General features: G+C 41.6%; 1 protein-coding gene across 1 annotated transcript; it reads right to left on the bottom strand.

The window, feature by feature from the left end:
- Positions 1-1,681: 1,681 nt before the first annotated feature.
- On the bottom strand, positions 1,682-19,765 carry pdcl (phosducin-like). The gene is made up of 15 exons (XM_049604995.1): positions 19,521-19,765; positions 19,352-19,435; positions 15,832-15,948; positions 13,582-13,722; positions 13,344-13,487; positions 12,726-12,907; positions 12,335-12,418; positions 11,785-12,031; positions 8,636-8,922; positions 7,611-7,758; positions 6,968-7,316; positions 5,973-5,980; positions 3,722-3,919; positions 3,441-3,622; positions 1,682-2,784 (listed from the first exon to the last, which is right to left on the bottom strand). Exons 1-15 carry the CDS (start codon positions 19,525-19,527, stop codon positions 2,221-2,223), a joined length of 2,742 nt encoding a protein of 913 aa, XP_049460952.1. The 5' UTR covers positions 19,528-19,765; the 3' UTR covers positions 1,682-2,220.
- Positions 19,766-20,433: the final 668 nt, after the last annotated feature.

A 20,433-nucleotide genomic window follows, 5' to 3' on the forward strand; every position in this document is an offset into this window, starting at 1 on the left:
CAATGGCGATAAGTGCGCACTATGCTGTGTAATTTGCAGTAGTGGGTTTTGATATGATTCTAGCGATTAGCTCTAGCCCCGAGAGTGACCATTAAGTGGAAAGGACTGGATGAGTCAACCTATCCACAATCTGTGTTAGATGAATAACATCTGTAGGATTTATTGAACTGGAAAGGAGCCTGTGGATGCTGGTGTTTCATCAGAGGAAGCTGAATTACAGCAGGTTAAAACTGGTGACTCCTCTTATTACTTCCATTGTGGTTATGTGGGTAACTTTATCACCTTTTTGTTGATATAATAGTTATTAGAATAGATTAATTACATAATCTACTCAAATTTTGGCTCCTCAGTGGACTAAAAAATGTAACTTTGTCCAAATTTTTAGATATAAACAAATAAAACTGTTATTTTTACTATTTTTTTTTTTTTTACATAATTATGACTTCTTATTTTAACTGTTCAGCTATAAACACTGAGAAACATACAATAGTTTGGATTCCTTGAAAATAATCATGGGTATAGACCTTTTTTCACAGCAGACATTTTCACTTGTAAAAAGCACAGGTTTAGCCAATAACCGTAAGGAGGGCTCTGTCTCAGCAGTTAACATTAATTACACCTGTATTAAATATGTAAATATTTGTATTAATCTGTGCTGATCTGCGAATACAATAAATGGCTATTAATATAATGCAGCCCAAATGTGTTTAAACTTTGATCACACACATCACATGAAAAATGAACATTTAAGCTTAATTCGTTTACTGTCTTTGGCCGATGGGGGACAGCAGAAGGAGCTGTAAACAAAGCACTGACAATTATAACCTTATAAAGTTTTTATGGTGAATGCGCCAGCAAGAAGTTGCGTGTAAACATCTAGCACAGACGCAGCAACATGGGCACTCATTTAGAGTTGTGTTTCCAGCCACCCAACAAAAAAATATTCTTAGCTTTGCTCCTGAGGGAAATATCTGGCTGTGTAGCTGGTAAATGTTCCACTATGTTCACCAGCTAGTTTGTAACTTTGCCTGTCTGCTGTTCGGTGCTGTGCAGGTAGTGTTTGTTTGCTTTTTTGGCTGAAAACTCAGCTGGAAATGAGATTAATGAGAGCAGAAAACTAAAACAATGAGCTTTAAGAAGCTAAAATGCTCAGTGGAGCTGATGGTAAATGCAGAACTGGGGACTGTGGGTTCATTAACATGAGCGACTCCTTTCACATTAGTCTAAAGGCCTTCACATACTCCACAAGAACAGAAAAAGTTGTTCTCTAGCAGGGCTGCAAGAAAAGAATGTTGTCATTTTTTTTTCCTTGCAGCCCTGGTTTGGAAGTTCTTGCAGCTTGTTCTTGACACATCATCTGGGCAGAACTTTTTTCTTGTGTGGTGTCCGGGAACTATTGTGTGATTGGTCAGAAATTTGAAGTGGCCGTTGTTAATGCAGAAAAGCGTGTGTGATGTATGCGGCAGTGGGAGGGGCCTATGAGGACTTCCCACGAGTTCTGCACTTGAGTTTCTCTTGAGGTATGATAAAAGAACAAATTTCTCTGTTCTTGCGGAGTATGTAGAGGGCTTTAATCCACTGTTACCATTAAAATATTGAGTAGTGCTTTAATATTTCTGAGATCCTCCTTCTTATTTCATCATCTATCATCCCTACCTTGGAAGAGAAAATACAACAGGCAGTGAGTCCAAACATTTCTTTATTTTCCCACTATCTGAAATGGTACAGGACATATAAAAGTTATAAAATTAACTAAAAGTCAGTTTGGGCTGCAGGATTTGTACTCTACAGAGTGAAACACATTTAAGACAATGAAGATGCACGTGAAACAAAACAAGGAATGTGTTTAAACACAACGAATAAATAGTCAACAGTCACAGCTCAAACAAAACACTTAGAACCTAACATCTAAATCATTCTCACTGTGTATAACAGGTCCTTGATATTAATAATGGCTAGAATTTACTTTAATCATTACGACTTATGTTTACCATGGATCGATGTAATTATGAAACTCACTGAGTTGTGATGTTTTGTGTGCATTTACTTTTGGTTATGCGTCACTGCTGGTTGTATGTTGCTGTGTGAGTAGTTAACATGGCAAACCTGGCTCAGTCCATCATCACTACGGGGGTCCACATACATAAAAGTCATCTATAGTCCATGCAGACTGTGTTTGCGTGTTTCCAAAGCATATGGTGCATGTTAGATATTATGGCTCTAGTCTATATCGAGGTCGGAGTCCTCATCACTCACAGTGTTCTGAATGATGGCTCCATTGCGAACCGTCTTCGGGACGATGGGGGCCTTGTCAGGCAGCATGCCGTACTCCTGCAGCAGGGCCTCTACGTCTACAGCAAAGAAGTCTTCCCCGAGCTGGTCTGTGACTCTCACAAAGTTGCCGATCAGGTCTCCTCCTTTGTAAACAAGCAGAGCGGGCAGAGCGCTGTCTCTGAACAGTGCACTGGTGCTGATGGCCGAGCTGCGTACACTGCAGAACTTGACAAGCGGGTATTCCTGAGCCAGACACATGAGGCTGCCGCTCATGGCCTCACAGCCAGGGATGTCCGGCTCGTAGATGTGGATCATGACCAGTGTGCTTTTGTCCTCCTTGTCCAAAGCCTCAAGGAAGTCCTCTCCGCTATTGAGCTCATAGACCTGTGCAAAGCGTTTGCCGCGGCAGAGCTGGCGCCGCATCTCTTCAATGCGCTGCATGCGGTAATGCTGGAGGAAGTCTTCATCATCCTCTTCTTCCTGGAGCATGTTGTATTCTTGCATGGTCATCTTTAGAGTAGACAAAGACAAAAATGCATAAAGTTAGTAAAAGGAACTATGTAATGTTTTAAGAAATTTGCTTTCTTGCCAAGAATTAGGTTTGCAGAATGATTCTGCTCTAAAAAGTGTGTCGTAAATTTGACACCCAGATGATGATTAGCTTTGCTTAGCACAAAGACTGGAAATGGGGGAAAACGGCATGCCTACGGTAGCTCCATCCAAAGGTAACAAAATCCACCCATAAAGACATTCAAAGCTCACTACATAACATATTATATCTTGTTTGTTTTATCAGAACAAAAGCATAAAAAAGCCAATTCACCATTTTACATGGGTTATGTGCTGAACTATTTCCCGGCCAGGACCAACTGTCACGCAACCAGCAGAGACTTGGCCGGTCCCAGCCAAGAAATAACCCAAAACAAAACCCATAAGAAAGTGAATTGCCATTTAACAAATAAAACTCTCTCTCTCACAGTCTCCACTTCTTCAACAGATACTTTGATGAATCCAATCTTTATCCGGGACTGTTAAATTGTTCTAAATTGGCAAATTATAACTCTATGACAAGGATAAACTTGTTTTTTGGACACAAGATAGTATGTCTATGTGTCAGATATTTGACGGGTGCATAAGTGCAAGTTGAAAAAGTGTGTCAAACTTACTTTGCCTTTGATTTTTTCCTGCAGCTCTTTCTGTTTCTCTTTGTCTTTTTCCATGTCGAGGTCAGAGCGGCAGGTCATCGACAGCTTCTTGATCAGTCTTTCCATCTCTTTCTTCTGCTCTTGTTTCTGCTCCACCTCCAGCTGCTTGTACTTCCTCCAGTCATTGATGACACCCTTTGGTCCTAAAAGAGAGAATAGCCAGTGTCACTATCATTGTAATTGTGCACAGTCTTCTTATTAGGGCAGTACTTCACTTAGTGTGTGTTTGCTTGTATTGGTACCTGTGTTGACAGCACTTCCATCGGCGCTGTAGTCTATCTCAGGCTCATTGACGTCAGCGTTCCGGATGGTTTTGTTCTCCCCTTCCTCATCCTCGTTGTCGCTACCTTCGTCCTCGCTGCTGCTGTAGTAGTACTGCAGCTTCTCTCCCAGAATCTTGTCATCCAGAGTCGTCATGACAACGGCTGACAATGGCTCACCTGAGGCCAACAGTTAGATAAGGCATCAGTGCAACTCACTAATACAACTTTGTACAAAACACAATGCCCTGAATGCTGTCATATGAAATGGGATCATTATTAAGATGACAGAGCTCATCCTTCATCTTTGAGCTGTCTGCAGAGAGTAAGTCTATATGGCCCAGTCTTAAATTCACAGACTGTATTTGAATAAGCACACTAACCTCCATTTTGTTGGGTCATTTGACTAATAACCTGTATAAGCATTGCAGCTGGCAGGAACACAACACTGCCATCATTTGCTTTATATTCAAAGCCTCATTGACAAAAACCTCTCCAGATTGATAACGGCTTTATCACACAACACTACGGCAGATCACATTAAATCAGTGGAGCAGAATAATCCAGACTGACAGCCATCCAAGCTGTCACAGGTCGCACTGAAAGGGCTCATTTCAAAAATAGGACATCTACACTATACATAGCTTATATTAAGTGTGTCAACAACACTTGGGCTGCCTGAGAGGCTTTTAATGATGCACTGAGCCGTACGTAAGCCAGCTCGTGTACGCAGATGGAGAGACAAGGAGGCAGACACCACGGATAAATCCCTCTCACTTTTGACAGTGGTCAGGCACCAACATGGACAACAATATAATGCCAGACTACAGCTCCTTTGTCTAATACTGTGGCCATTATGTGACGATACATGACAATATCTTTCCACCGCCTATGAATAACATGTCTTCAACATATGTAAACAGTAGGAGCGAAGGCCTACAGCCAACACCTTGCTAACCAAACTGTCTGTGAATCCCTGGAGAAGTGACAGCTACCATAGCTAACTCAGCTAGCCTCCGTTAGCAAGCTCTGAACTGTTATTGTTATTTCATTAACTATCTAAGCGCTTGTGGAAAGAAGATAGCGACAATCCAATTAGCTTCATTATTAAGTAGGACACAGGCTAAACCGGTATGTGCAGCTAGTGTCTGTGAAAGTGAGCTAGGTGAGCGTTAGCCAGCGGAGCTAGCCTCTCTTCCACGGATTTCCTGTGTCCACCAGTAAACATTAAGTTAGCTAAACATAAACCGAGTGTAGACTGACTATACTTCCTATTCAGTATACACCGCTACAAGAGGATACAAATATCAATTATCTATGAATAGCTGATTTCGATCTTACCTCGACTGTATGACCAGCTCACGTTAGTAAGATATCACCAGCTCCCACTGCCCACTCTAGCTAATCTGCTAACGTTAGCTCAGCTGTCGCAAACCACTCTCCCGAAATATGATGCCTTCAAGGTTCCCGAAAATGTCGTAATTATGAAGTACAGGCGCAAAGCGTCAATAATCAGTGGCCAACATTTGCACTCAATTTTTAGTTAGTATCATAATAACTAAACCACATCTAGAATGTTAAGTTTTCAGATATTGCGACCAAATTAATTGTTGAGGTGGAGGGTGTGGCCATGCGAGTTGTTTTTTTTTTTTTTTTTGCTTTGTTTATCTGTCTTTTTTGTCGTTCTTTTTTGTTTGTTTTCTGCTGATTCTTATTTTGTCTCCTTTTGTTGTGGTGAGTAGAAGTACAAGCTCAATGTACTGTTAATTGATTCTTAATTAACATCCTCATTATGTACTTGTGGTACTGGTCTGTATGTCTTTTTTCCTCATGGCACACTTTAAAAGGTTATAAACACATAAACATATACGTATATGAGACATGTGACATGAATGTGTCCGTATATGTACTATATATATATATATATATATATATATATAGCTTATCTAATTACCTATTGTGCTCTGTTGCCTCTTGTCAAATGTGTAATCAGTTGTAAATTTTAATTACTGCCTTTTAATTGTATTTGTGCTTTGGCAACACATGTTAAATGTAATGCCAATAAAGCCCATTGGATTGAACTGAATAGGTAGGGTTACGAGGTGGTCGTGGTGTAAAGCTGTACTTTACTGAGAGTACTTTATGGCAACACGACACCACGGTTTATCCGGGTTCCTCCCACTGACGTATAAAACGTAGGAAGATGCTGGAGGCGTTATTATGCAGTTCCCACCTTCACCACTAGAGGACAAGATGACTATTATATAATGCTTAGTACTACTTGTACTACTACTGTTACATCCGCTGCTGACAGGCTCAGAGTTGCCAAGTGAAACATTTTGACTTATTATGTTATATTACATATTTTCCACAAAAGGTACCAATTATGTAATTAGACAGTCACTCTCTCTTTTGTTAATACCAGTGACTACATTTTGTAAATAATCTGCAAAGACAGCACACATGTAAGACCTTGTAAGATCTTGTTAAAAGGTGTCTGTGGATTTATGTGTGTTTTCTGGCTGGTCCATCACATGCCTAATCACATGTATCCTGATATACCCAAAAGTTCTAAAACACAAGGTAACCAGGCTTCACCTTTATGTGTCTTTAAAAACCTTGCTGTAAAAAGTTTAACTGTGAAAACCTACACCCTGCTGTGGGCTGAGTCTTTCTTGTGTTCCCATCAGTATTCAGCTTCAAGCCAAAAGAAACAGGATTCACCAGAAGCAGTGAGTGAGAGGTGGAAGTGGGAATGCAGAGGTATAGAACAATGGATAGTCAAAACAAAGATTTTAATCACTAAAACTTTAAATTAATGGACAATAACCCACATAGTGTCTATAGTTTTATTTTAATTAATGGTTATATTATATTGCAATCACTTCTTTCAAAATAAATCTACAGACAGTACATACTTTATTTTACTGGACAGTGAACATGACTGCATTTCAGTCTTCAGGCACAAAGCAATTAACAAAACAATGTAATGTCTATGTTCTCACTGATGTGTTCATGTGTTAGCGTGTGAGTAGGTTAAGGAAGAGGCGGGTTTTCATACTGAGCCCTGAGTCCTGTATGATTCTCCAGTGCTGTTCAAACAACCTTTACTGTGTGTTCTCCACACGGGCATCTTCAGCACGTGTTTGTTTTCTTAGCAGCTGCCTCTTTTACCTTCATATAGTGAGCTCAAATCACAACCACCTGGCATCTGCAAAGACTCAGAGCTCATCGGTCCTTACTGCACTGTCATCGTTCCCTCTGTGCTCCTCTTTTGGTACTCTAAACGCCACATAAGGACACGTCCTGGTGTTCAGACAGACCAGCTTCTTCAGTGTGGCAGAGTTCACTATGTCAAAGCCCACTTTACCGCCAAAGGTGCTGGGTTTCCAGTACTCTGGAGAACATATGGGGTTTCCCAGTAGGCCTTTAAGGGAGAAGGGGGCGCCCATCTCCACCATGCTCTCTCCAAATATGGCCCCCTGTCGTGTTTTCTCCAACATCAGAGCAGGATAAAACTCAAGAGCATCAATGTCACCGTACATTTCTTCAAGCTCACGCGCTATCTCCTCATTATCTGCAAAAGGACATCACGAGTATTGCACAGTTAATAAAAGTATCCACAATACAATGCATTAAGGTCTAAGCTATAACCGGTTAGCCATGCCTGTAGCATGACACTAGGTATCCATTGCTAACCTTCAGGGGATGGCAATGGAAAACATCCTAATAGCAATCAATTACAGTCTATGAGAAAATGCCTTTAAGGAAGCCATTAATTTCAAGAATGTGAGCTTGTAAAAGTTGAAAATTGCATGCTTTGAATTGCACGTCATGTTGTGTGGTCTCTACACAGACCTGCTTTTCTTACCAGTGAATTGTCTGAACGATGTGTACGGCTTGAGGTTAAAGCGCTTTCTGTACTCGTTAAAGGGCTGCAAACGGAGTTGGCGGGACTCCTTTATGGTCCCCACAGCCACTTTGGTCACCACAGCGTTGATGTTATGACCACCACCAATCTGTTGACAAAGATTTGACAATTAAACATCTAATATAAAAAAGACATTATTCAAAATACAAAATGAATGGTGATTTTAAAATCAGTGAGACACTGCGTTTATTTAGAATGTTTTAAATGGAAGATTAATACATAATTAAAATATTCAAAGGTATGCTATGCACATTGTTGGTTACTGTTTGTGCACACACTCGCCTACAAAAGTTAAATCACAAACCAACCCAAGATTCACTCTCTTTTGGCATTTCTTCTCGCTCTATTTGTGTTTTTTGGCGCTGTATCTCTTAGATGCCTGCTGCTTACGCTCTGGCACCTGGCCGCTACCTTTTTATAAAGCCCTGACTTCACCTCAAAGCACTGTGAGGGCACACGCCCATAAACATCCTAAGCACAGAAAGTAAGAGGAAAACAATATAGGCACATGGCAGAGTCTCTACAGATAAATACACCGCCACACACAGAGAGTGGGGTCATAAGTGATGATTGAGAGGGATTACCTCTGAGTGAGTCTATACACACATCATGCATCATGTCTTTAAATGTTCAACATGTACCATGCATAAAGCAAACATTAAAATGTATGTCGAAATGACATAACCCGTTTTCACATATGCACACTTCAAATCTGTGATTTTAAAAGTTGGTATCCTGTAAGAAGGATTTTCCTGGATTTTTACGTGTTATTTGATACAGACATGAAGTGTGAATGCCAAAAACCACTACATGGATACTTGAAGCCAGCAACACTGCAGATTATATCCCATAGTTATACCTAACTAAGAGTTAGTTGTAACTATGGGAACTTCCAAACAACTGTACTAGATTTAATGTAATTATTTCTTCATGTTTCTGATGTTGCATTGTCTGTGGTCTGTTACCTGGCCAGCCATTTGCCGAGAGAAGGCGTCCACCAACTTCTCAATGCCGTAGTGTGTGAGAACAGAAGTGTTGAAGAGGAACTGCGTGTACGACAGTTCCTCTCCATTTATAAGGAAGGTGTCCGGCATCAAGGGGTGCCAGTGGTAGAGCTGGCTGAACTCCAGAGCGATGCGGTTTCCGTACTGGAAGTTGGAGTTAAACAGCAGAGTGGGATCAAACTTCAGCTGCAGCAGGTATCCGCTGAGGTGCTGCACATACTCCTCTATCACGATTTTTATTGTCTCACCTGAGGGCAGACAGATTATGATTAAGTCACCCTTCCCGATACTTCCCGAGCCATGACTGAACAGCTCCAAGTTGACGTTAGTAAAGTTATCATCCTTAAGTTTATGTGTGGGCGGGAGTGGGGGTGGGGTTGCTGACATCTTAACGATTGACATCAAACATCAAGTACACCAGCACGAGACAAACAGAACAAAAAAGAGGAATATAAAAAAATGTAAATGCATTAATGGATAGTTTAACGAGAAGATAAACACCACTCTCATATCATGCCAGATATTAGTCTGGCTCACAGGATGTCAGGGATACCTAACTTGCTTTGCCCAGGGGCCACTTTTGCAAATGACAGGAGGCCAGGGGCCAATCGCAGCAGCCAAGCAGAAGTTAGATGTATACAAGGGAGTTCCTAGGATTTGAGGACATGTGGGACTCTGTCGGGGGGTCTGGGGGATTCTCTGGATTTTTTTTTTTTTTAAATAAACAGTCTCTATTTTGATGCCTTTTTATTCAAGTACGAAAAAGTCCACCAATCGGAAGATCAGCGGTTCGATCCCCGGCTCTTCCAGTCTGCATGTTGAAGTATCCCTGAGCAAGTTACTGAACCCCAAACTGCTCCCGATGATGCTTCCATTGGTGTGTGTGTGTGTGTGTTTAAACTGAGTAGCAGGTGACACCTTGTATGGCGGCCTCGGCCACCAGTGTGTGAATGGATGAATGTGTGTAAAAAGCGCTTTGAGGTCGGATGACTAGAAAGGCGCTATACAAGTGCAGGTCCATTTACTATTTACCACATGAAACAAGTCTTGCATGGCAAGATCTATCTCCACACTTTGTTACAGTGTGCCTGAAACAACCTTGGAGCTAGTAACCTGCACAATTTAACATCTTCTAATGTTTTATGTCAGGGGTGGCCAACCCACGGCTCGCGAGCTGCATGCGGCTCTTTGCCTATCAGTGTGCGGCTCTTCGATCCATTCATTAAAACTATCGGCGTGCGGCTCTTCCGTCATAAAAAAAAATCAATTTATTGTTATGAGTGTGTATGGCCCTTTAAGAAATATAACAGGCTTAAGTGGAGCGAGTGAGAGAGAGAGGAGTGCGCGCGGGCAGGTGAGAGGGTGTGGAGTTCGGGAGGAATGCAGGACTGCAGCTCGGTGGTGATATCGCACAACAAAAAATGTCAGGGCAGAAATGCGTGCCTTTGTGTGTGTGTGTGTGTGTGTGTGTGTGTGTGTGGAGAGAGTATGAGAGAGGGAGAGACTGTGTGTGGATGTGTGTGAAGTAGTGTTGCACGGTATACGGTCAGCAGTCATGACTGCTCAGAAATACCTGAACAGCCGAGCCATGGCGGCACACAGGTATGTGACGTGTCAGAGGAGAAACAAGCCGTTCACATTTCTCTTTGTGTCAGGTAACGGTTCACAAACCTCACCGCACTTTAGGCACTGTTCTTTACTTATGAAGGGACTGTCAGGGGAGGAGGGTGGCTGATTGATTTTTATTTTATTTATTTATTTATTTTATTTTGATCCCCCCTATATTAATCACTTATTGATGCTGTTTTTGAAGTATGAATAAGTCAATAAGTAATTTATTCCATTGAAATATCAGTGATGTGTTATAGAAAAGTGATCTATCTTTTTATAAATGACAAAAGGCACATCTGCCTCATTTTCACTGTGGTATCCTGACGCTACTCAGAACCATGATACTTTCACTGGTATTGTACCATGGGTCCCAATTTTGGTACCGTGACAACACTAATCTGGAGAGAGTATGAGAGTGGGAGAGACTGTGTGGATGTGTGTGGAGAGAGTGGGAGAGGGAGAGACTGTGGGTGTGGAGGGGGGATGGAGAAAGATAGTATGAGAGGGAGAGACTGTGTTTGTGTGTATCTCTATTCATGGTTATTCATTTGTGTGTGAGATAAATAAATCTGGCTTTGAAAATTGGAAATGTATGCATTTTGATTTTATGTCATTTCATGTTTGTGTGAGAGAGGGAGTGTGTTTGTAAGCACAGGGTGTATGATGTGGCTCTTTGTACTACCACGGTAATTTTTGTGGCTCTTGGTCTCTAACTGGTTGGCCACCCCTGTTTTATGTGGTATTTCCTCTGGCAGAGTTTTAGCTATTTTATTGCTACTGCTCACTTAACCACTAAAACAAGTTCCCTACCAACATTTTTTTGCAAGGGCACCATCAAGGGCTTAATGCCACCCAAGGCGACTGTGATTGGTTCCAAGAAATACAAACAATCTAGCACGTTTTTCCCCTTTGAGTGAAGTTATGATGACTGAGGTAAGTGTGGCCATGTGAGACTAGTCAAATATAAACCGATAGTCAGGGGTCGGTTAGCTTAGCTTAGCATAAAATTTGAAAACTGGGAGAACAGTTTGTCTGGCTCTGGCTAAATGTAAAATATATTTGCCTACCAGCCCTGTGAGGCTTATCCGTGAACATATTATATCTTGTTTAATTTGTGCAACAGCCAGAGTGAAAAAGTTACATTAAAGTACAGGGGTAATATGCTTGACTATTTCTTGGCAGAGTGGAGTGCTTCCCCGGAGTCTTGTTGGCATTAGGAAGAAACCAGTAACCACAAGAGAGTCCAGAAAGTAAGACAAGAAGTTGGACAAGAAATAGTCCAGCAACAAATGAGACATAAGGTTTGAATTTGTGAGCTTTAGACAGAGGAAAAGCTAGCTGTTTCCCCCTGCTTCCAGTCTTTGTGCTAAGCTACGCTAACCAGCTGCTGGCGGTTGCCTTATATTTACCACACAGACATGGGAGTGGTATCTATCATTTCATCTAGTCAAGTTATTTCCCAAAATGTTCCTATTCCTTTAAATTTCTGTCCAGCTCACCAATGATAATGAAGCGTGTGGTCTGGAAAAGCTGCTCATCGTCCCAGGTGGGATGCTCTGCCTTCAGGATGTCACAAACTCGGTTATGCTCCCTCAGCCAGAGCGTGGCATACATCCCCAAACCAGGGAGGAGTCCAAACACTTCCTGACCAATAGCCATCTGAGCCTCAGGAGGGATCCCAGGAGGGTAGCTCATCCTAATGGGTGCCTCAGCTACAGTTGGAGGGTACATCTCTCCATCAACTAACTAATGGGAAAAACAGTAATTAATGAATATGCATTAAACTCAATACAAACCTCTCCACTTTATCTGACAGTATACCACACTTCACATTCCTGCAGCAACATGTTATGTCAAAAAAGCCCTACAGCAGATGAAGTGAAATGATAAATTATTGACAGTACTGCTAGTGAGCAACAGATTTGACTGGAAACAACACAGTGGTGATTTACTTTTGGAATATAAAGGAAACATTCCAATCTTGATCAGCATGTTGAGATTCATCGTTGTGCATCATGTTTCCTCTATTCACAGATTTGATTCTTTCACCTGATACTTGAGTTTTCCGTCTTTGTGAAGCCTGAGTTGGAGCTGACGTTCCAGGTTGTCTCCATAAATGTGCCCTGCATCCACCTGCATGTGTCATGGGACAGGACAAAACATGAAGTGAGAGAATGAGAGCAAAGCAAGAAAGCAAAGTTGTTAAACGACAAAAACAGAATATAATTGTAGCCAAACTGTGGGAGGCTTTTTCTACTGCAGCCACACTGAAATCATTGTCTCTCTGTCCTTGACCTGATCGCCTCACTTAAAAATATAAATTCCCCAAAGCAACCACAACCCCAACGTCTTATTCAAGGAATTCTCAAGCAAGACAAGTGCTTTTCAAATAAAGTCTGCTATCCCTATATATATGGACAAAAGCTTTAACTGGACTAACCCCATGCGCTAGAGCCTTAGTGAAGCCCACACCCATGCGATTGTAGGTCTTAAAGAACTGGTGGGTGAAGTGCTGTGCGAAGAAGGCGAACATGAGATTGGTGCCCCGGGGGTCGGGCCTGAACGTCCTCCTCTTCAGCAGCCTCTCAACCAGCAGCTCAGGGTCAGGCAGCCCAGCCATGCCTGAAGAGAAACACCACAGTGTCAAACGCAGCACAGGGCAAAACACAGATACACCCCGCCTCTAGTCATAATACCGAAATAGAGCATCTGTGAACACCGCACTGATAGAGTTAACACATCGCTGCAATTCTGAACTGTCCAAGGTCAATAATCTGCACGCATATCTCTGTGGTGAACTGTTTGACTTGAGCTGGAACAACACTGGGAAAAAGACATGTTCTGCGTTAGAGATTACGGATACTGTCACATTTTTGCAGATCCTAATGAAATATAATGTAAAAAATACGCAGTGTTGGAAAGTACATTGACTCAAGTACCACACTTTAGTTTTTAGGTTACTTACTTATTTTAGGTAAATACAATACATAGATTTTGGTACAGATATCGAAACCACATATTTATCAATACCTAGATAAAACATAAGTGAGTGGCTGACCTTTGACCCCCAGAGGTGTGGGGCAGTCCTCTGGCACTGGGGGCAGCAGCCGAGTGTAGTAGCTCAGATTATAGTAGGACTCCCAGCTGAGGTAGCTATATTTTGAGTTGTAGGTTGGAGGGTTGGGTATTAAGTTGGACCTCACTGTTCATTCAAAAGAACAGTTATTAGATACATTGAAAATATGACAGCCATGAATTCTATTTTTTTTTTAATGAATGAATAGCTAACTCTGGACCTGTTAGAACCACCCGCATGATGACGTCCCGTAGGAAGGTACAGTTGATGATATCCCAGAGCCAGTGGAAATGAGTGAGAATGTAATGCACCACATCTGGGCTGGGTTTGAGGAACTGACGCACCCTGGTCCAAAACTCCGCTGCAGTGGGAGGACAAATGAAAAAAACAGTCTTGTTCTTACGGGAAGAGGCTTGGAATTCAAAGTGGAAATGTGCACAGGGATAACAAAGTCATTATGTCACAGTTCATGAGGATACTCAGCAGTCTTGGCCTTGGTGTTACAGCATGATTCCAGACCTCTGAATAACCACCCACATCACTGACTTGCTCAGCAACTCAGTGAATGAAGTTACACAAAATGGCATTTTAGTCTGATCAGTTTTAATATCTCTGTGATACGGCTGGCTCCATTAAAGATCAGTATTAACTGATATGATAAAGGCCTTGCTTTATTACTTTATCTTGACCCCCTGTGTCAATATCTGGTTTCAAGACATTCATTGTTTCAGTTTTGTGCTCATTTGTTGAATTTCTAAATCAGTTTTTGTTTCATTAAATTAGCAATAATTTGGAGCGGTGTTTCTGACCACCTGACGAATATACAGTAGTCCAGTATTTACTCTCTTTAAAGGGATAGTTCACCAAAATATCAAGAGCACATGTTTCACCTATTACCTGTTGTACTATTTATTTTAAGTGAGTTGCTGAGTGACACAGATATCAGCCATAGAGATGTTTGCTTTCTCGTGAATACAATAGAACTAGATGGCACTCAGCTTGTGGTGCTCAAAGCGCCAAAAATAAATGAATGAATAAATAAATAAAGATTTGAAAAACTCAACAGCAAGTCTCTTTTCAGAAATCATGACCAGGATACTGAAGATAATCCACAGACCTTGTTGTGAGCAGTTTCATGTAGGAGCTATTTTCTTTTTACCAAACTACACCTGCCGACCATATCAACGCTGCATCTACTGCTAGTTCACCTAGCACCACCGAGCTAGGTATCGTTAAAGCACAGCCAAGGACGCCATTAATGTTTACATCTCACACTGTCACAAGCACAAGCCTCTTGTCCATGAGCAGATGCATAGTTCCTTCTGAGCGGTAATATGGTTGGTGGGTGTGAAGTTCGCTAGAGAGAAAATAGTTCCTACATGAAACTGCTCACAACAAGGTCTGTGGATTATCTTGAGTAACCAGGTCATGATTCCTAGAAAGAGACACTACTTTTCATTTTGTTTCAAATCTACTTTTTTTTTGCACTTGTAGCACCACAGGCCGTGTGACCTCTTGATCCATTATAATGGAAAGAAGGCAGACATCTCTTCATCCAATATCTCCAACACTCTGCAACTTACACCAAAACAATCTACACTGATAAACAGCTTAGCAGGTAATAGGAAATATATGTACTTTTTATTTTGGCATAAACTGTCCCTTTAAGCTCTGTTTTTGGTCTCTACCAACTCTTGAGGGAAACATCTGGCTCTTTAGCTACTAAATGCTCCACTATGTTCACCAGCTAGTCTGCTAGTCACCAGCTAGACTTTGTCTATCTGCTGTTTGGGGAACTTCATTCACAACCTCAGTGTTTCTACAATCCCGAAGCTCCGTAAAGCTGTTTCTAAGTTAATTCTGTTTGTGTAACATGAATTTCATGTGTGGCTACTCTACCGTAAGTAGGAAACAAAAGTATTATTTTAGGTAAATGTTATCATTCAATCCCATTTCTCCATTTACTGTCTGACTTTCTTTGCCTTTCTCTCCCCTCCCCCCTCCACTCGCTGTCTTTTTTCTCTCTACACAATCAAAGCGATGGTTAATTGTTATTTTGAGCGTGATGCAACTACATAACTGTCAGCCAAATACATCACATCCGATTAGGGACTACAATGTGTGAGGTTTCCTTGTTAATGAGAAGCAGAGCAGCAGAGTTAGTTGGTGGTTCAGTAACGAGATCAGCCGAAGCAGCTTTGACGCAGCTGGTGTCTTTCTGGCATTTGCTCCTGTTCCTTCAATTTTTCCAAATATTTGGGTCTAGACGAGAAGTCCTAACTCTCTGAGCCAGGAGTTGTGTGACACTATTTCCTGACTTGACAACAACATGAAACAGCCTTTTTCATGAGCCCACCATCTAATCCTTTCCGTCCATGTACGAGGGAATAACAGAATATTTCAAATTCTTTGAAAATGCAATAATGAGGGAGGATATGAGAACTGGTCTCATGTGGATAAATAGACTCACGGACAGTGCAGTTTTCTCCGCTGTAGCCGGTACGAGTGCAGTCACACTCATACTTGTCCTCGCCATACCTTACACACACACCCCAGTGCTGACAGGGTAAATAACAGCATGGGTTCACTGTGGAAAACAAGAGGAGCAGATTATGTCAAAACCCGTGAGAAACGCTTACATAAAACGTACTGTATATTTGACACCGTGACATTGTGAGATCAAATATTGATTTGACACGGTTACTTCCTGCACGGTGATTTAGTTCCTACCCAAAAACATCTGTCGTAGCAAAGATTGGATCACCCCTTGTGCCTGGTTGACATAGAGTCCAGGGGGAAAACATTTGGTTATCTTTATTCCCCTGTTTCCAGCAGCAATCGGCTGCTATCTGTAGACTGATATTTAATCGACAGATCTTCTCAGTCAGAAATCAAATAAATGTTAAACTATTTAAGAGAAAAAATAATATAAAATCTGGAATTCTTAAAGGGATAGTTCACCCCAAAATCAAAATACATATTTTTCCTCTTACCTGTAGTGCTATTTATCAGCGTAGATTGTTTTGGTGTGAGTTGCCGAGTCTTGGAGATATCAGCCATAGAGATGTCTGCCTTCTCTTTAATATAATGGAACTAGACATCACTCAGCTTGTGGTGCTCAAAGCGCCAAAAAACAATACATTTGCAAAACTCAACAGTAAAGTGTCTTTCCATAAATCATGACCCGTTTACTCAAGAAAATTCACACTCCATATTGTAAGCAGTCTCATGTAGGAAGTATTTTCTTTCGACCGAACCACACCCACCAACCATATTACTGCACTGGAGGAAGCATACATTTACTGCTAGCTCACACCTAGCACCACTGAGCTAGCTAACGTTACAGCTCAAATGAGGTGGACGCCAATGTTTACATCTCACGCTGTCATAAGCACAAGCCTCTTGTCTGTGAGTAGATGCACACTTCCTTCTGAGCTACGATACAATTGGTAGGTGTAGTTTGGTAGAAAGAAAATAGTTCCTGCATGAAACTGCTCACAACAAGGTCTGTGGATAATCTTAAGTAATGTGGTCATGATGACTGGAAAGAGACATTGCTGATGAGTTTTTCAAATGTACTTTTTTGGTGCTTTGAGCACCACAAGCTGAGTGCCATCTAGTTGTATTATATTTGAGAGAAGGCAGACATCTGTACGGCTGATATCTCCAACACTTGGCAACTCACACCAAAACAATCTACACTGATAAATAGTGCTACACGTAAGACAAAAAAAAATGTATTTTTGGGTGAACTGTTCCTTTAAAATGGAATGTTAAACCCGAGTTCAGTGTAGTTAAGTTTATATTTGTGTAATTGAATAACAATCCAAACCAATAAATGTGCCAAAAACTTTTGGCTAATAATGAAGAGGCCTTTGTTCTTGCACAGAGAACCAGAGGGAGGATGGGGGGGGGGGGTGGGGTGGTGGGGGGGTCTAACAGACGCAGTGACAAGATAAAACAAGCAACCTCGTAAATTACAGCATGATGACAGATACAGCTGTTTACATCACACATTCTTTTATCCTACGATTTACGCACGGATTACTACAAGTTCATAATATTATAGCTATACAGATAAGCATGTTATGTGAACTGTGTGGTAAACTATAAAACATCCAGGTAAAGGGCAAGCTCTTCTGACATTATATACACTTACCCGCACATGGAAAAACATGCCTCTCCCTGCCCACGCAGCCCCCCATCCCTGTTTCCTGGCAGCACACCCAACATCTCAGCCACCTCATTTGACTGCTATGTAAACTACATGTGCCTTACGTGATTTCACAGGTCACACTTACCTCAAACCTCACACGTAACAGGAAAATTCAAGTATTGCACCATAAATCTGAATGAATCACTGCCTCAACAATTTACATGTAAAACGTTTTTCCTCACGTGACTCAATCTGTCTCTGAACCCTCGAGTGCAACAATGACACAGCATCTCATTCAGAATTTGTAAGGCTTGGCAGTACATAAAAAAAAAAAACCAAATGACAGGAAAAAGGTGTTGAAACTTTTTGTTGACGTGTATGAGAGCTGATACAGTTGGTCTGAGGGCAGGATGGTATAATGTGCCAAGCTTCCTGCCTGGCCTGTGGGGGCTACATGTTTGGCATAGGGCCAACAGGTCAGGCAGGAAAAGTCTGTCTGGGGAGAAGTACATGCATCCATCCAGGGTCATGAGTCTGTCAGTGCTGAGTCTTGAAACCGTATCTTTCAGGGAACTAGGAGAGCAAATAATCCTTTCGTTTGATGTTAAACAAGTTAAAGGCATAGTTCAGATTTTTTGAAGTGTAGTTACCCGTAGTGTATTACATACAGCAGATCTCAGCTGGCATGAAAAGGAGTCAGAAAAAAGAAGCTAAACCATGTACTGCTGTGGAGTAGTCAGTAACAAAACACATTTTTGCCACCTGACAAAGTCCTACAAAATCAGTATGAGATTAAGTGTATGCTATACTGAGAATATTTTCACTGCTTTACCTTGCCTTCAGACAGCAATTTCCAACGAGGATCTGAAGCCATTATATCGTTACCTTCAAAGCCAGACTCCATTAGGAAAAACACTGATTTAACATTGCAGAACACAGGAGCTGCTGGTCTAAAGCTGCCTTGAACAGTTAGTTTGTTTGTGTTACTGTATGACTTTGGCATTTAAAAGTGTTCACTCAGTTTCCCCAAAGTCACACAATAACAGAAACTAAATAACTGACTGAGGCAGTGGTAACCAGTAGCACATATGCTCAGCAAGCTAAAATTACTGTTTTTGTCAATGGGATCTGGTAGCACAGATGGGGGACTGGCGCAATGAATAGCTTGCCAATTGAAACTGTCTGTCTGACGGCAAGGTAAAGCAGAACAAATACTTCCAATATAGCAAACACTTAAACTGTTTGCGATTTTTTTTAAGGGGCTAAAATACATTTTGTTGCGAACCCCTCCACAGCAGTAGTTTTGTGTCAGTACTCCTGCTGCTTCTCCAAACTGGGGGCATGCAGACAGAAATATATTATATGTTATATATTGACTATGGATAAGTGACTCATACAACCCCACTTCAAAAAATCCGAACTATCCCTTTAATATGAATATGAAAAATCCACAATTAGGATGCTACCTTTTCCACATTGTTATTAATTTGAGAAGGAACAAAAAGAAAAATAACGTGCAACATATTTTTGTCATATTATTTTTCTTGGCAGTGACTCTTCAGTTGATGGATTATATTACTGTACCAGAATCAGGCCTGTCAGGACGTGTCTTTGTTATCAGGGTTACCGGAATGTCTGAAGACCTACAGACAGCTTATCCCGGGGTTCTGATAAAACCTCAGGAAAACACACGCTGGCACGCACATTGATTCACACCGTGTTAAACATATGTTTCCTGCATATGACCAGTCAGCCTCTAAAGCAAACACCCAGACTAACATATATCACAATGCAAGCATAACACCCTGTCCAACCCCGCTGACCTCTCACTTACCTGTGTTGGAGGTAACCTCATCTCCGCGGCATGCAGGCTCCCGCAACAGCAAGAGCAGAACGCAAACTGATCCTAGGGCAGTGGCTGTAGAAAAACAGTCTGAAATCAATCTGTGTTTGAGGAAGGGAAAGGGAAAGCAGCAACACAAGCAACAATCAGACGTACTTACATCTCATTACAGCAACCTCAGTTCAGGAGAATTTCATTCCAACTCATAAAACTGTGAGAAGAGTGTGGAGAAACATCCAGGGCAGGTTCAGAGAGTTGTGAGGAGGAGAGGCAGCTACTGACAGACACAGAGGGGGAGTATGAGAGCAGCAGGAGCAGCAGTCCAACAGGTTAACTCCTGTGTGTCTGTGTGTGTGGGTGCTGCAGCCCCGTCGCACTGCGCCTTTACCTGCTGTCACACGGAAAAAGGGAAAGTGGGACGGAGGCTTCAGCCCAGTGCGGGGCGGCTCACACTTCTTTATCGCCCCCTGCTGGAGCACACGCCTCACTGCAACTGCGTGCTTTATACACGTCTCCTTCCCTTGACTACCTAATGACTTTGACAGGACATACATTTTGGAGGATATTATGAGATAGGATGAAAGCATAGCCTACAAGCCACAGACAGCATAGAAAATACTATTTAATTAATTTCATATATTGGTTTGTTTAAAACAGGGACAGTGTGCAATAAATATATTGCAGCAGATATAGCACAATACATATTTTCATCTGCTTCCCCTGGGCTTGTACAGAATGCTCATTAAAACGACATGAAAATTGTACATTTAACATTAATAAATACACCTGTAGGACACATTAGTGCATATACATTAAAGGGATAGTTCACCCCAAAATAAAAAATACATATTGTCCCTCTTAACCGTAGTGCTATTCATCAGTCTGGATTGTTCTGGTGTGAGTTGCTGAGTGTTGGCGATATCAGTCGTAGAGATGTCTGCCTTCTCTCCAATATAATGGAACTAGATGGCATTTGGCTTGTGGTGCTGAAAGTGCCAAAATAATACATTTGCAAATGTATTATTTTGGCCACCTGTTCAGAGTTTTTCATGAAAAACTCTACAGCAATGTCT

This window comes from Epinephelus fuscoguttatus, linkage group LG18 (assembly GCF_011397635.1).
Source record: "Epinephelus fuscoguttatus linkage group LG18, E.fuscoguttatus.final_Chr_v1".
NCBI classification, from domain to species: Eukaryota; Metazoa; Chordata; class Actinopteri; order Perciformes; family Serranidae; genus Epinephelus; species Epinephelus fuscoguttatus.